General features: G+C 40.9%; 2 protein-coding genes and 1 non-coding gene across 4 annotated transcripts; 1 reads left to right on the top strand and 2 right to left on the bottom strand.

Moving 5' to 3' along the window:
- Nucleotides 1-2,803: 2,803 nt before the first annotated feature.
- trnai-uau (transfer RNA isoleucine (anticodon UAU)) lies at nt 2,804-2,897 on the bottom strand. Its single transcript has 2 exons — nt 2,860-2,897; nt 2,804-2,839 (listed from the first exon to the last, which is right to left on the bottom strand). It is a non-coding gene; the product is annotated as a tRNA-Ile (tRNA).
- A 3,113-nt stretch (nt 2,898-6,010) lies between these two features.
- On the top strand, nt 6,011-7,667 carry LOC139211249 (transmembrane protein 229B-like). 2 transcript variants are annotated; one of them, XM_070841536.1, is made up of 2 exons: nt 6,011-6,125; nt 7,183-7,667. In XM_070841536.1, exons 1-2 carry the CDS (start codon nt 6,074-6,076, stop codon nt 7,665-7,667), a joined length of 537 nt encoding a protein of 178 aa, XP_070697637.1. In that variant the 5' UTR covers nt 6,011-6,073. The 2 variants fall into 2 exon arrangements, with proteins under 2 accessions (XP_070697637.1, XP_070697636.1); XM_070841535.1 differs by having other exon boundaries at nt 6,048-6,125; nt 7,169-7,667.
- A 656-nt stretch (nt 7,668-8,323) lies between these two features.
- haao (3-hydroxyanthranilate 3,4-dioxygenase) lies at nt 8,324-14,434 on the bottom strand. Its single transcript, XM_070840973.1, has 10 exons — nt 14,265-14,434; nt 13,951-14,029; nt 13,095-13,178; nt 12,074-12,180; nt 11,105-11,194; nt 10,969-11,012; nt 10,737-10,882; nt 9,722-9,790; nt 9,283-9,365; nt 8,324-9,074 (listed from the first exon to the last, which is right to left on the bottom strand). The coding sequence occupies exons 1-10, from the start codon at nt 14,351-14,353 to the stop codon at nt 9,002-9,004; spliced, it is 864 nt and encodes a 287-aa protein (XP_070697074.1). The 5' UTR covers nt 14,354-14,434; the 3' UTR covers nt 8,324-9,001.
- Between the last annotated feature and the right edge of the window lie 980 nt (nt 14,435-15,414).

The following is a 15,414-nucleotide window of genomic DNA, read 5'->3' as shown; positions in this document are numbered from 1 at the left end:
TTCTACTTAATTGTTTTCTTATTTACATCTTGCTGGCAAACACAATCGCCATCTGAATGACGTTTCTTGGAGTGAGTGAAACACTACGTTTGAGACTAGCAGGGAGGTGGTCGGTGTGTTTCAGGGCTGTCACACCAGAGTTGGCGTTCACACTCCGTTCTGTGGTTAAGTTGTGTCGACGCAACAAAGGCACTTTGGCTGAGGTTTGTGGAAGATTGTGATTTTGGTTATTTCAGCAGAAAACAAATGAAAAACGTTGTCAATGAACATTTTACTGACGTAGTATCAGCAGCAGCATTTTTCCAACTTGCTAGGTATCCTAATTAACAATATTTCTCATTAATAGAAAATGTTATTATTGGGGTTAGGGTTCCCTTAGAGCATGTTCGCAGTTGAAAATTGGTTGTATAGAAACAAAACTTCAAGGAGACATTGCTGCTAATGGCTGTTATCTTATGATAGCTGACTGTAGTTCATACATCACTCAACATTTGTCTTTCACACACACAGAGTACATCCAAGTACGAGGGTTCACGCTGCAGGGAGCCATGTGAGGAGAGAGGGAGGAAGCAGCTAAAGGAGGAAGGGAAGAAGAAACAACACCAGCAGACTGAACAGACCTTCCTGCAAATGTTTGTAATAATGTTAGTAGTAATTACTTACTTTGAATGGCTGCCTTGTGCCACTGTTGGGTGTGTAATGGCGAAGTCCACTGTCCCACATCCAATATGACATCGGACAGCGAGTACCCTGATTGGACAACGAGATCGGAGATGGAACAGACGATCCTGATCCAAGTGACTCCAAACACGCACAGCGATGATGGGGGCCGGGATGTGTTTGTTAGAACTTTTCCCATCCTACACTTGAGTGAACTGTAAATACTCCTCACTTGAGTGGGTAATCGAGTACTCTTTCCACCCCAAAACAACACACACTTATAAACGCACACATACACACACATCCGTGTGTTTTTGCAAAGTGGTGATCTCATGCGAATTGCATCTGGCCTCAAGTTGAAGTCTCTAAGCGGACCATGTTTTCTACATTAGCTCCGTTCTTGAGCTTGTGACAGACAATGATTTGCATCTTACTCATCCGCCTTGGGACTCAGACTGTTGAAACCAGTTTGCGTGTGTACGTGTGTGTGTGTGCTTGTGTGTGCACGTGTGTGTGTGTGTGTGTGTGTGTGTGATGTGTGCACGTGTGTGTGTGTTGAATTGAGGTTGGCATCATATCATATCTAACCATATCCATCCATCTTTCCATTCATGCATACATATTACCAATAACAACTACCTACACTGCTTTTAAGTATTTGAATGGGCAGCAAGGCAAGATCTAAACAGCTACATGTTCAAACTTTTTATACATGCAGGAGCAACCAGTTAACGTATTTTGATCAATGTAAATGAATAATGAAAAGAAAAAAAGCTATCCCGACATCCATGTGGGTCTTGCACTAGTTCCCATTGAAGTGAGTGCAGGAGTGGGAAGAGTCAAGCCGACTGTTTTCATTCAAACAGCAGAGACAGCCAGTCACATTCAAGCTGTCACACCTGCACCAGGAAATAAAGACAGACCAGCACATCCAAACAGTGGACAACACTGACCTCGAGTGGCAGGGTAGTAAAGTTTCATGTCAGGTCAATCATTTGTTGAATGTAATTAACACACTCCACCCTCACTTGACTCATCATCCGATCACTTGCATGGAAATTAATCTTGAGATTCCTCCCATGAGGTTAGAAATAATTATGGTTATGGTGTTTATAAGATGACTTTGACCATATGCTGTAGTTCTTTAACTGAATAAATGTTCTTTAACTGAATAAATGTTCTTTAACTGAATAAATTTGAGTCTCCTGGAAACACTTTTCTGGAATAACTGAACTTTACTTCCATAATAAGGAGATACAAATAAAACAAAATGTATCCATGACATGAAATATTATTTTCTTCTAAGATTACTGATTACTGGGCACGACGTAGGATTTGATATCCGTTACAAATTTGATATCTATTTTAAACAATTTATTACAAATTTGACTTTAGTTTTTAAACAATTTGTAAATGATTAAATATGGTTTCAACACATAACCTGCTACAAGTATTTGAGTGATGTTTTTTCAGCACACTTTCAAAAACTGGCTCTGTGCAGAGATGGAGAGATGCTGCCCCCTGTTTACAGGACAGCTGAAATACTGTTCAAGAGTATTTACTGTCGAGAATACTATGACACATGTCTCACATGCCGTCTTACTACAATATGTTGTTTTTGTATTCAGGTACGCCAAAAAATATTAACTTTAATATTTAATATCAATTTCTGCAATTATGAACATAAATGAGAGATAATATGTATTTGTTGGTAAAACATGTGGGTAAATATAAGTAATATACTCTATATATGCTTTATTCAACCAGGTAAAAGTCTCATTGACATGTACACAGCACAGACGAGTGAACACAACATACAATATAACGTCATAGACACACACAAAAATTAAACATCTTATTTTCAATTACATCTTTCTTAAATAGCAATAAAGAGAATGAGAATAGTTGTCATCGTTTTGAATATTTATAAGGTAGAATTATTAACTCTTCTGTGTACTGTTGTGTCCACACTAAGTGAATATACGGTGCAATAATGATCCTATCCCTCTTTTATATCCCTTTATATATTCATAGTCATATTTAAAGGTGTGTTACTCTACCTGTGTCCATTAAGGATCTCATTTGGTCACATTTTCTATCAAAATGCGTTGAGCCCGCAGACAGCAGCACTGTACCAAAAGACTGCTCCAGGTGAGGCTCGAACTCACAACCTCGGCATTGCTCTACAGTGTACTGTCATATAAGTACCGCGCGCTAACCGATTGCGCCACTGGAGCTCACTACCCCTGCGCCGCAGTTTGGTTTTTAAACGACTAACGGGGAAGTGAGCAAACTGTGCTGCTTCTACCTGTTTGGTTTTTGACGCCGGTGTATTAGCTCCACACGGCCGTTTGTATCTGATATCAGAGCACGAGAAGACAATTATGGGCTGAACAGAGGAGGCATGGCGGCTAACTTGCCACTCGAGGCGCTGTGGAAACGTGTCAGCGGGTTACCGAGCAGAGGAAAGTGCTAATATTAATACGGTCACACTCAGAGTTTCAGTTTGTGGCGAACTCCTTTGTCTTTTAATGGTTTTTCACGTCCTCATAGTGTCTCCGCCGTAAACTGCGCCGCTTCCTGCTCACGAAGCGACGAGTCACTGACGCCATGCAGCGCCATCGCGAGACAAGAGGAAACAGACAGTGACGGGCTCTTTCAAAATAAAACATGTCGTGTTTCAATATTTTTGGAAAACGAAGACTCTCTTCTAACAAGAAGAGCACAAGATGATCTGTCTATTTATTTATCTATCCATTTATAGATACACTATACTGATGTGTTCTGTGTACGACTGCAGCTGACTGTGGAGATGAACCTCCTTTAAGAAGACTTCTGTTAAGAATAACTAACATTATTTTGAAATTATGCTATTATCCTCGCATGGTGCCTGGCATCTGAATCTCTGAACACAACTCTGATTTGCTCATAGATATGAATTAAACAAAACAGTTTGTGTTTGTGTGTGGGTTGTGCTATTCACTGTTGATCAAAAGGTTGATATCTTACTACAACCAGAATGCACTGCGCTGCTAGCGTCACCAGCTGGCAGTGCTTGATTCTTGGCTCTTCCTCCCCCAAACGCTGTATTTCCTCCGCACTGTTTCTGGCCTCATTTCACTTAATCTCACCTCAGAACACTGCATCTCAGCGCATACCTCACCTCACCTGAAGTCATTTTATCACAGCTATTCAAGTCAGCACCTGACAGAACCATTACACCTGATCTTAAGTTTCATCTCACCCCATTTCACCACACCTTGACTCACCTCGGGTGATCTCATTACAACTCGGCAGCCCAACAGAGCCCGTGCAGAAAGAGGCTAGAAACAGCTGCAGCAGCCATGTCTGCTATGAGAAAAATTAACATGAAACCATGCAAACCTGTTCGAGAAGGACCTCCAAACACCTTTAATGTAAATGTGAAACACTGGCTGAAACACAAATAAACCTGCGATCATTGATCAGAGCACATCGCTCGTATGCACATGAATACATACACACAGAGAGACACATATATACATATATTTCATCATCGAATTGCATCATCGTATCCCATTTCATCTCAACTTCGCTGGCATTACCCATTTTATAGCATGCATGTCATTTCATCATATCTCATCTTGTGACCTTGTGAATGCTGCAAGGATGGCGTATTTTTATAGGTGTTATCCACAGCCCTTATTTCAGGCACCTAACCAAAAACCCATTCAACAAAACCATTGATTCTGAAGTGTTCACTTGACTCTCATCCATCTCACCTTAAATTTACCACCAAATCCCATCTCATCTCCTCTCATCACGTGGTAAATGGTGAATGGGCTGCATTTATGAAGCACTTTTCTACCTTACTGGACAAAATGCTTTCAACTGTCACATGACATCCACCCATTCACACACACACACACACTCACACACTGATGATGGTGGAGCTGCCACGCGAGGCACTTGGGCCTGCCCATCAAGAGCAACTTGGGGTTCAGCGTTTTGTTCTCAAGGACTGTACGTCCTCCTCACATCTCCTCTCATCATTTCTCATCTCACATCTCATAGTATCTCATCTCGTCTTATCATGTCAATCAATTTCTATCCAGATGGGATCCATTCAATTTACCATACCAGACTGACCGGTGATAAGTCGCTGAAAGTTGGTGAAAACTTTCTTTGGTGGAAGTTTGGTACACAACAATGCAACACATTAACTCTCTCTCTTACACACACACACATGCATACAGTCAGCCCAGCTCACCACTGTGTGAACAGTCCAGTCTTTGTCAGCTCGATAACTTTATGGTCATTGACTCCCATACAACATTGCAGTCCCCCTTCCCAGCCCTAAAGGTGTGTTTGCTAGAATCACTGGACTCTGATCTAGAGGTCCACCATTCATTCAACTGTTTTATTAGAGTACACACAAAACAAACACACAGGACCCGCAGAGGCACCATGTTAGGACTGACATCTGCTCTCAGAGACTCGTGTTTTATGCTGTGCATGTTTGAAAATACCGGTGAAACTCTGCATTCATATCTATACAGTATATACAGTGAACTACTTTTTATAATTGCAGATGAATGACTAATAACAGTCATTATAAGTGATCATAAATGTCTTGGGTGCAGCCAACATGTTAAACTGCTTAAATAAACAAAAGGAACAGACAATATTTACAGAGAGGCTAGCAATCAATAAGGAATGCATGTATATGTGTATATGTGTCATATGATATATGTCATAATATCTTAAAGTAAAAATGAAATATTAAGAAAATATGGCAAATGTACACTTGAAATAATATATTCAAATATGTATCTAGCAGAAATATTCTTTTGTCTGAAGTATGACCTCAGTCCAGCAGAAGCTTCACAGTCAGTTCCTCTATCAATATGTTCATATTGCAGGCAGCTTCCCTGACACACCCATCAACTGTAGTTCACTGATAACAATAATGATCAAAAAACCCAAGGACGCTTTACAGACAAGGCAAAACAACGAAGAAAAGAAAACAACAAGACAAAACAAAACAAAAACAACAGATTAGCTGCCAAAGGCCTTGGTGAACAAATGGTTTTTAAGAGCCGATAACCTCCATGTTTACCCTTCAGAATACATTAATACATCTGTGTGCTTACTGTATGCTTAAACTATTCACACTGCCACAGTCTCCAACTGTCAGATCAATACTTTTATTGGTACGACATGCACACACACACATACACACATATTTTCCTCAGGTGGTCCAGGTGTACTTCCTGGGTCCATCCCTTGGTTTGGCCTGTGACAGAGACATCCCTGTCTCACTCTGATAACGTGGAGCCGCTTAATGTTTAGCCTAACACACACACACACACACACACACACACAGAAAGGCAGAGGGATTACAAAGGTACGGACACCCATATGCTGCCCAGGGATGGAGGCGAGTACATTATATGCAAGGAGAACACAGGGAAGTCAGGACCAAGGTGAGAATGCTTACTGTTTGTTATGTTTAATGACTGTAGGAGGCCACGCTCTGTGGTATGATACGGCAGTGGTTGTTATTGTATCCTAATCTCGTCAGTCAAGTGATGGATTTGGATTCAGTGCTGCCACTGTAAGACCAGTGTTGACTCTCAGTGTTTCTCCTCTCTTTCTACTCTGAGGAGAAATTATTGAATAACATGGACAGTCACCAAGTTGATTTAGTGTTGGTAAACAGCACTTTTGTTCTTGTGCAGTGTGAGAACCTGTTGAAGTATTTAACTTGCTAAGCTGGGATATTAGCCTGTTAATCCATATTAGACCACGCTCACACTGTGCTGTGTGTCCTGTGGAGGAGGGGCGAAATGGCCTTTTATACCCACTGGAGGTATTATAATGTGGGGCAGAAAATGGGGCAGCTTGTCAGAATTTACTAAAATGTTAATAAATTAAATTAAAATGAAGATAAAGGTAACTACTGAAACATGTGATGGCTTCACAAAAAACACTGTGTTTTCTCAATAAAAAGTTAAAAGGCAAACTACAGGTACATTGTTTAGACTGGAGAACTAACAGTGTCAGTGATACAACTCTAAGAAAAATGTCAGAAACAACTCCAATCTTCTCAAATAGGTGTAACGTTCTTCAACAAAACAGAACTCAAAACTCATTATTGTAAATGTTGCACTAATTATTTCCTTAATTCCTCTTTTCTTTTTTGCCAATTTTGTACACCATGCTAGACTCGCATGGACAAAAACAAATGTGGATAGTAGAACTCATAATGTCAAATGTAAAATTCAAAGTGAAGGATTGCAGGCTGTTATATATCCAAAAAAGATTTGATCTTTGATCTGAATTATGATCAGCGGAGAAACAGCCATTCTTTTTTCATGTTGGAACTTTCTGGAACTGATTTGCATGGTAAAAGATGCACTAGGAAACATGTAACACTGAAACAGTTTTACATTACCTGTAGTAACCAGAAATGTTACTTCTACGCATGTTTTCAGTTTGGGATAAAACTCTCCAAATGTAACTACAGTTTCTTTGCGACAGGGATGGGTGCTGAAGATGAGGCCTTAGCAGAGCCCCATGGGAGCGTCTCAGGTCGTCCTCTCTCTGCTGTAGTTCGTCTCTATGTGTACGCTCTGCATGGCTGCCTCTGTGAGGTGGCCTTCACTGCGGTGTGGGACTGGTGCAGCGTCCAGGACAGGAGGCTGGCCGGTCACAGCAGCCTTTGGGCGCTGCCTATGTACGCTACCGCCATCTACCTCATGGAAGACCTTAGAGCCCGACTGCTGGCTCAGCATCGCCCACTGCCAGTGCGTCTGGTGGCCTACACGGCGTTCATCTACCTATGGGAGTTCAGCTGGGGGGTGGGGCTGAGGCTCCTGGGGGCCTGTCCCTGGGACTACTCAGGTTACAGGTATAACCTGGGAGGACTGGTGACTCTGGAGTATGCAGTGCCCTGGGCTGTGGCAGCATTTATAGCAGAGCAGCATGTGATCAAGAACACTCTGAGGATAAGACTGCACAACTGAACCAATGTCAGTCTACGACACTGTGCTTCCAAAAGCATCTTAGCCAATAAACAAAGTGAAGGTCAGAAAAACTGCACTGAAATGCAACTAAGTTTTTTGCCATTTTCTAACTTTGGACGGAGCCAGGCTAGCTGTTTCCCCCTGCTTCCAGTCTTTATGCTAAGCTAAGCTAACCGCCTCCCGAGTCCAACTCTGCATCTCAGCAAGGACTTGAATGAGACTTGATTTCCCAAAATGTTTGACTGTTGCTTTAAAGATGAGATTGTTTAAATCAGAATCAGTCTCCTAAAGATGTATAAAAGTGAAATACAAATTGCCGGCCAGAGTTACAGTCAATGTCAGATAATAGTTTTAATTCCAAACCCAAAGTCACATCTGTGAGGGAACAAGCAACTCTCAACATAACCGTTGCTGAAAATTCTCCACAAATACAAAAGTGAATTCCTACATTCTTCAGCACATAGTGATCATTTGTTTTGTACAGGCTACATCAGCAACTGTTCCGAAATATCCATAAGCACATCTCTGATTGTGATGTTTCATGTGTTTTTTGTAGTGTACCTAGAACAAGCCTACCTCTATGTATCGTCAACAGCTGCAGACAGTTTTATATTTTAGCAGAAAAAGCTTTTCTCAGTGAAAGCAGTCAACTCTGCTTTAAAATCATGTCTAATCAGCTCTGGTTTTATTTGGAAAAGGGCATCAGAATTACACGGCATTGATTTAATATGAACTTGGCCCGCTGAACTTGAATGCACCACATGAATGTCTTGAGCGAACACTTGTTGAAACTTGTGCCTACTGTCCTCTCAGCCACTAACATTATTACACCAGGACTGTTACTGTAGTGTTGCAGTTTGTTAGGAGGCTGATAATACTGACAGTGATTTTCTTCATCACTTTTTTTTTCTCAGCTTTTCTACTTCCAGGGAAAATCCACAAGCCCGTACTGGAACACATTTCACAAGGCAGTTGGATTGGGATAAATGATCACAACTCACAATTTTATCCCTACAGATATTTATCTATTTAGCTAATTCCGCTCATAGGTAAAGACATAAATTAGATGCAATAATAAAATCTTATTGTGTAACCATGACAAAGTGCAAATTACAGTCTCAGATTCATTGGCTTCTAGTGTTTAGCAATACTGGAATGGTCAATGTTCCCTTTCATTAACACATAACAGAAGATTGTAACATGAGTGAAAGATTTACAATACTTACACAAGGATATACAATCTACTTTTCATTACTACACCTACACTGAGTCCTGCCCCCCCACATTTACAGATATTTCATATGTGTGTGTGTGTGTGGACTGGCAGGTGATGCTCAGGGTCTCTTCCGCTCAGGGTTTTGGACCACAAACAGAGCAACAGTCCCCTCATCCCTCTGCCACTGGTACCTACAGAGGAAGAAGCCGTGTCAGATTGTTTTATTTTATTTATTTTTGGGGGGGTAAAAATAAAAGTCTTGAGAGCAGCATCTGAAGTCATTACTGCCAAAACATGTCCTTTAAAAATCAGATCGTTTGGGAAGTAAAACAACACTATAGCAATACTTGTTAATGAATCACTTGTACATTGATATAAAGCGTGTTGATGTCGACTTACGGGCTCTGTTCGGTAATGAGTAAACTTTCTCCCGCGGAAAGAGTGAACTCCTGCTGATTGATGGTTACTCTGGAGGATCCCTCCTGAGAGACAGAGGAGATGAAAATAAACAGAAGAAAAGGAAACTTTATTTGTGGTTTACAACAAAGAAATTACATCCACTGAGGGGTTCACATGAAAATAGAAACAGAATGAAGACAGAGAATAAAATAGAACAAAAGAAGGAGATCAAAAATGAAAGTGAAAATAAAATACATAGAATGCAAAAAAATCTGGTAAAACACAACATTTGAAAGAAGGGCGGTAATGCATAAGCGATCATGATAAGATGATTACAGCAAGACAAAGTGAGAGCTAGGTTATAACACAGCAGGTCAGGCATGAATACAGCAGCACCTAAAGAGCACTGAGACACCGAGTGGACATATGAAGAACATACCATCTGCCAAATCCACACATCACTCTGCCGTACCGACGTCTGTGTCTGTCCAGGTCCAAACACCATTACCTGTCATGGTCATAAGATGGAGCATTATCGCATCTTTGCATCCTCCTTCCATATCACCACCATCAACAACACTGTTCTGTATATATATAAATATATTCTGTGCCTTTATCATCAATTCTTGCACGTTTTACATGTAAACTTTAAATTGTGACCTATAAAATGACAATAGACACAAGTTTTCATTGGAGCCTCACATTTCTACCACTACTGCAGACATGGTAAATGGTCTGTATTTGCACAGCACCTTTCTAGTCATTTCAAGCACTCAAAGCACTTTTACATCACATCCTCATTCACCCATTCACACATCATTCATTCATTCATTCAGGATTCATTCAAGTTGGAGGAGACTATTCTTTCACACATTCAGGAGCAAGTTGGGGTTCAGTGTCTTGCCCAAGGACACTTTGACATGCTGACTCATAGCCAGGGATCAAACCACCGACCTTCCAATTGAGGGACGGCCCGCTCTACCTCTGAGCCACAGCCGACATGACACCTGATGCTGTTGCTACTGAAACAGTAACAATACTTTTGTATACAATACTTTTTTGTTAAAAAAGTTCTCGTGTGTTCCGTCCTGGAACAGAGAGCCCTCCTCTGTTGCTCTTCCTGAGGTTTCTCCCTTTTTTTTGTTTGTTAAATGGGTTACAGGGTGTCGTATGTTGCACAGACTGTGAAGCCCTCTGAGGCAAATTTGTGATTCTGAGATACACAAATAAAACTGACTCAACTAAAAGTAGCCACACAAGTGCTCTGCCTGTGTGAATTAGTCCAAAATACACAGGATTAGGATTTAAATCAGCAGCTATCTGATCAAATAACAAGTAAGGCCAGGACAGTGCTGAACATTTGTAAAGCTCTGTGCTACAGACACATTTCATTTGAAGAAGTTGTAAGTGTAAAACTTGAATGAAAAAGCATCTGATATCATGAGTCCTTGTACCTCTGTCTCAAACTGAGCCCCGAACATCTCGATGGGCCCGCCGGTGGCCAGGGACGGCCTCTGTTTGTCCAGCCAGTCACTGAAGGAGAAGGGTGACATCACGTTCATGGTGTTCATCTGGAAGGGGGGCTCTCTGAAGACTTCGTCTGCTCACCCAAACATAGACACCAGTTCAAGACTTACAGGGATGGCAGGCTTTAGTTTAATCACAAGAAACGTCAGAGCAACTCACTTGGATCAGGTTTTCCTGTCTTGTACTGTGTTGATGCCATGAACCTTCAAAGTCAACCAACAAGAATACATGTATTAATGCAAGTAACCCGATGTGCTGCAGACTGAGTGTGTAGATAACAATGAAGACGTCTCACTCTTTGATTATTGGCACCAGTTGGGTTCCGAGATCCTGGCAGTAAAACCATTTCTCAAACAGGATATCAGTGGTGTTGTCCACATAGTACCTGAAAGCACCAGCACACGCTAACGTTAAGAGTGAGGAGTCATATGCATGCAACACTGAATCCTGGCATTTATTTGGACGAGAGTGTATCTGTGAGATATAAGTCTTTGTATTGTTCATCATAGTTTAGTGTATAATGTGTATTTCTGCCAGCTGTGTTCTAAAACTACAAATCCCAGTGATGTGGCGTTCACGAATGATTCGTACAACACAACAAATGTTTTGGGTGAGCAGACTGAACTGAATCACACCATGAAACCATCCGTTCGTTTCTCAGTTCAGTTGAGCAGAATCACTGAAAAGTGAAAAGGCACTGTTCCCTCGGTGAATATTTTTCCGTTGACTGACCATCTGTTGTGTCAGCTCATTCACTGCTCGAAAATACGCAAAGGCGCAAGACTTTGAACTCTATAACCATGAAGTCAGGTGTACAGAGGCACAGCAGGTTGTTAAATGATTTGCATGCAAACAGAAAGTGGGAAAATCTAAAAATAAAACATTAGATGTTCTTATTATCTATCTGTTTATTTATCTGGTGTTTGGAAAATGTACATATTCAAATCTTTGCTCAGGTCATGGACTCTTGTCATGCTCAGGCTGGATTTGGGCCTGAGCAGGGAGAATACTACTGTACAGGTAATGTGGATGAAAGTTTCTGACCCAAAGACTACCTAAAATATGTTTTTGATTTTATTCTAAATTGTGTGTATCACCACTAAATGACTGCAGGTTTGAACTTGTTAAAAATTGAAAATTCTCAGCACTCACATTTTTTGATTTTCTTCTGATTCAAATTTGTCAGGGGTTCTTGTCTGTCCTGATATAAAGGGCAGATTAAGAGAGAAGAGAAGAGAACAGAAGAGGAGGAGACAGTATTGACCTCAGGCAGTCAGTCTCAGTCAGCAGCCGTCTCCTCTCCACCACCAGCCCCACAGTGTCGGCCTGTCTCTGGGGGGAGTGGGGGATCCGAGCTGGCAGCAGGAACATCTGCAAACGGGGGGGGGATATTAGTGGCACGCAGACTGTCAGAGTAAAACAGTGTGAAAGAGACAACGTTCATCACACAACAACGTTCATCACACAAATTTTGAAGTTTTATTAAAGTGACCAGTTTGTTTTCATCAGAAGAAAACCCTAAGCCTCTGAAAGGATGAGTGACTGTTTAGGCCACTCCATATGCAAGGGACATCACCCAGTGGGATATCCATTATCAGGAAATGATACACTCCATGGACGACCGTTTTGGCCTCCATTAACTCCCAATTATGGACACCTCATTGGCCATTATCCTGCTTATACCTTGGACACTTGCCAAAGACAAAAAATTAAAACCATTAATTTATATTTTGATGCATTTTGCAATCAGAATCTCAAGTTTTTCCAAAAACCATAACTCAGTTTCCCTGTAAATGTCCGAGGGCTTGACTAGCATCGTGTCCTAAAACCTGGAACAGTTACTGCCGTCCCATAAGGTTCTTATGCAATGGGAATGTTGTTCACTACTCCAGGAAATAGTACGAAACTTAGACACAACATTACAACAGTAGATATTTCTAGTCCACTCAGCTCATTGGGACACTTTGGCTCAGCTATGAGCCAGAAAGCTGACGTTATGCTAGCATGATTCAAAGTCCATAACACTGCTTACGGTTGACAAACAGTAAGCATAATTTGACTAGCTGGCTATGCAGCCACTACCATCCTGCTGTGTTCAGAGGATGGAGCACTGAAGGGCTGCGATACATCATAAAGAGCAGTGAACACACAGCTTCTGGAAGTAGGAGCCCATTATCAAATTACAGTGGACACCATGGTATAAATAGTAATACATTGTTCTGACTTATTATACAGAATATAACAAAGAGGAAAAAAACAGCATGTAAAATCGCTATAGAGCTCACCTCTCCTTCCTTGATGTGCACATCCTTGTGTTTGCCATTTTCAATCACCTTCAGACACATGTCGCCCTTCAGCTGGTAGAAGAGCTTTTTAAAGTGGAGAGAAAAAGAAAAAGATGTTGTCTTTAAATTCAAGGGGAACTGTACTGATGTAGAAAATGTACGAAACACTTTGTGGCTCCAGAGGAAGCTGTGACAACGCTGATAAATTGCCTCAAGTGATGTCACTTGAGTCAAGTGAGCTAACCAGACCTCTGTAGCCTGCTGCTCATCTCTGCTTGAGGCTAGTGGCCCCAGGCTATATTAGCCACTACTGCAGCATAACACACCCAAATCTCCAACCAAACTGTTTTGTGCTTAAGTTGGATTGTGGGTAATGTAGGCACCATGTTTTCACAAGGAAGAAGGAAGACAATATATCTGGTTTGGCCGTATCAATAACATGATTGTTGGGTGTTTTTTGAGCATGATTAAAGAATTACTAAGCATAGTGCAGAAAACTACCACAACTTTAAGAATGTTGCTCAAGTATCACCAAAGAGTAACAAGTTGTTGCATGTTGCATGTGACCAGCTGGCCGCCCTTTATACTTTGGCACCTTAAAGTTAAAAAAGCCAAACAGCAAAGGATGCCAACAGCAAGGGAACACAGATTAGTCAGCCAGCGTCAGTCAAAATAGTTTGACCAAGAATTACAACACTGTGGTGGAGTTTGCCCTTGTTAGTGGGGGAAGATTCTAGCTTTCAGAGGCAGTCAGAAATGAAAGTGGGGAGTGAACTGTGTTAACTGTCACTGCAAAGTATTGAATTCTTCTGTGATTAAAGACTTCAGGCAGAATAATTCGGCACTTCTCTTTTACCTCCTCCCCTTCCTCAATATGATAATCCTTCCTGGTATTAGGACCTCCAACAAACATGATAACCACCTGGGAAAAGTGCCTGAAAGAAAAATGAATAAAAAAAACAACCTTTGTACATGTCCTCAAACAGAAAGTGGAACTCTTAGTTGTTTCTTTGATTATGCAACAAAGCTGTACATTTATTGGGATTTGCAGATATTTTCAATGGTTGTTGCAGGGTGATTTATTGTTCATCACATTATCTAATCTAGACAAACCTACTGTGGTGACTCACATGTAACAATGTGACTATATATCAAAGTACAGATACTCACATGAGCTTGTTGCACACTGGTGGCAGAAAAGCATTCTGGTTCTCTGCAATCCAATTTTCCACATTCACAGGAACAAGTCCGTGGCTCATTTTTGCAATAGATTTGGCTCTTTGCTGCTGTACTAAGCCTCTCTGACTGGCGTAGTGATCTGAGTGGTTTAAACAAACTGACTGATACTGAAAGTCCAAAATGCAGAAGTCGGCGTAGGCCAAGTGGGGAGGAGTGAAAGGGTTGAAAGGTCGCTTGCACTGTCACAGTAAGTGACATAGTGCTTTCCTGCAGTCGTTCTGCAGACCAATAGAAATCCACTTCAACACACATTAAGCCAAGCTGGCAACAGCCACAGTGTATATGCATTAGGTTTGTTCTTATACGTGATTTGTCTTGAGATTCATGCCCAAAGCAATCCCTGTGAGACAAGAATGTGCTGATATCAGAACTTCAACACTGGGCAATTAAACAAACATAGAAAACGGTTCAAAATAGCAGAGAGAAAGAATGTATTAGAAGTTTAAAATGAGTATAAAAAAACACTTTTTATTTGCACAGTATTTTTTACTTGGCCGACCATACATCTTTTGATCTAAATTCATAGAGTGCATCAAAGTTCTAACAACATTTTGATGAAATACTAGGTTATAAAACACTGTTTTAAGCAAAGAATATACAAACTAATTAAAACCAAATGCCATATTTAGCTGAAACATTTCCCTTCAACACAAACATTTAAAAACAAAACAAAACTATATGTCATATTAGTTCAAACGATTTTTTAGGACTGTATTTCTTAACATATATACTACTGCCAGTCACAATAGCTTGCCTTACAAAAGTTGACAGGGAGTGAATATGATGAGCACTGTAATTTCACATATCTGCATCATGTGTGCAGTGTCTTGCCTGTGAATCAAAATGTTAAGGACGGATCAGTGCTCTCGCTGAAGTTAATCAAGAGTGATGGCTCATTACAACAAGAGCTTGAGATTTCACACCAACTGTAATACTTTAAGCTACCCACTAGATGGGTCTGTTTAACCTGGTAAGATTAGATAGATAACATGTGTTCTTCAGATGACCTGAAGGCCGAGCTGAGCTCTCCACCAAATAAAGTGGTCTAGATATGAATTAATGAAGTGATGCATTTTCTGTT

Source organism: Pempheris klunzingeri, chromosome 12, assembly GCF_042242105.1.
Source record: "Pempheris klunzingeri isolate RE-2024b chromosome 12, fPemKlu1.hap1, whole genome shotgun sequence".
Classification (NCBI taxonomy): Eukaryota; Metazoa; Chordata; class Actinopteri; order Acropomatiformes; family Pempheridae; genus Pempheris; species Pempheris klunzingeri.
This window is presented reverse-complemented; position numbering and strand designations above follow the sequence as displayed.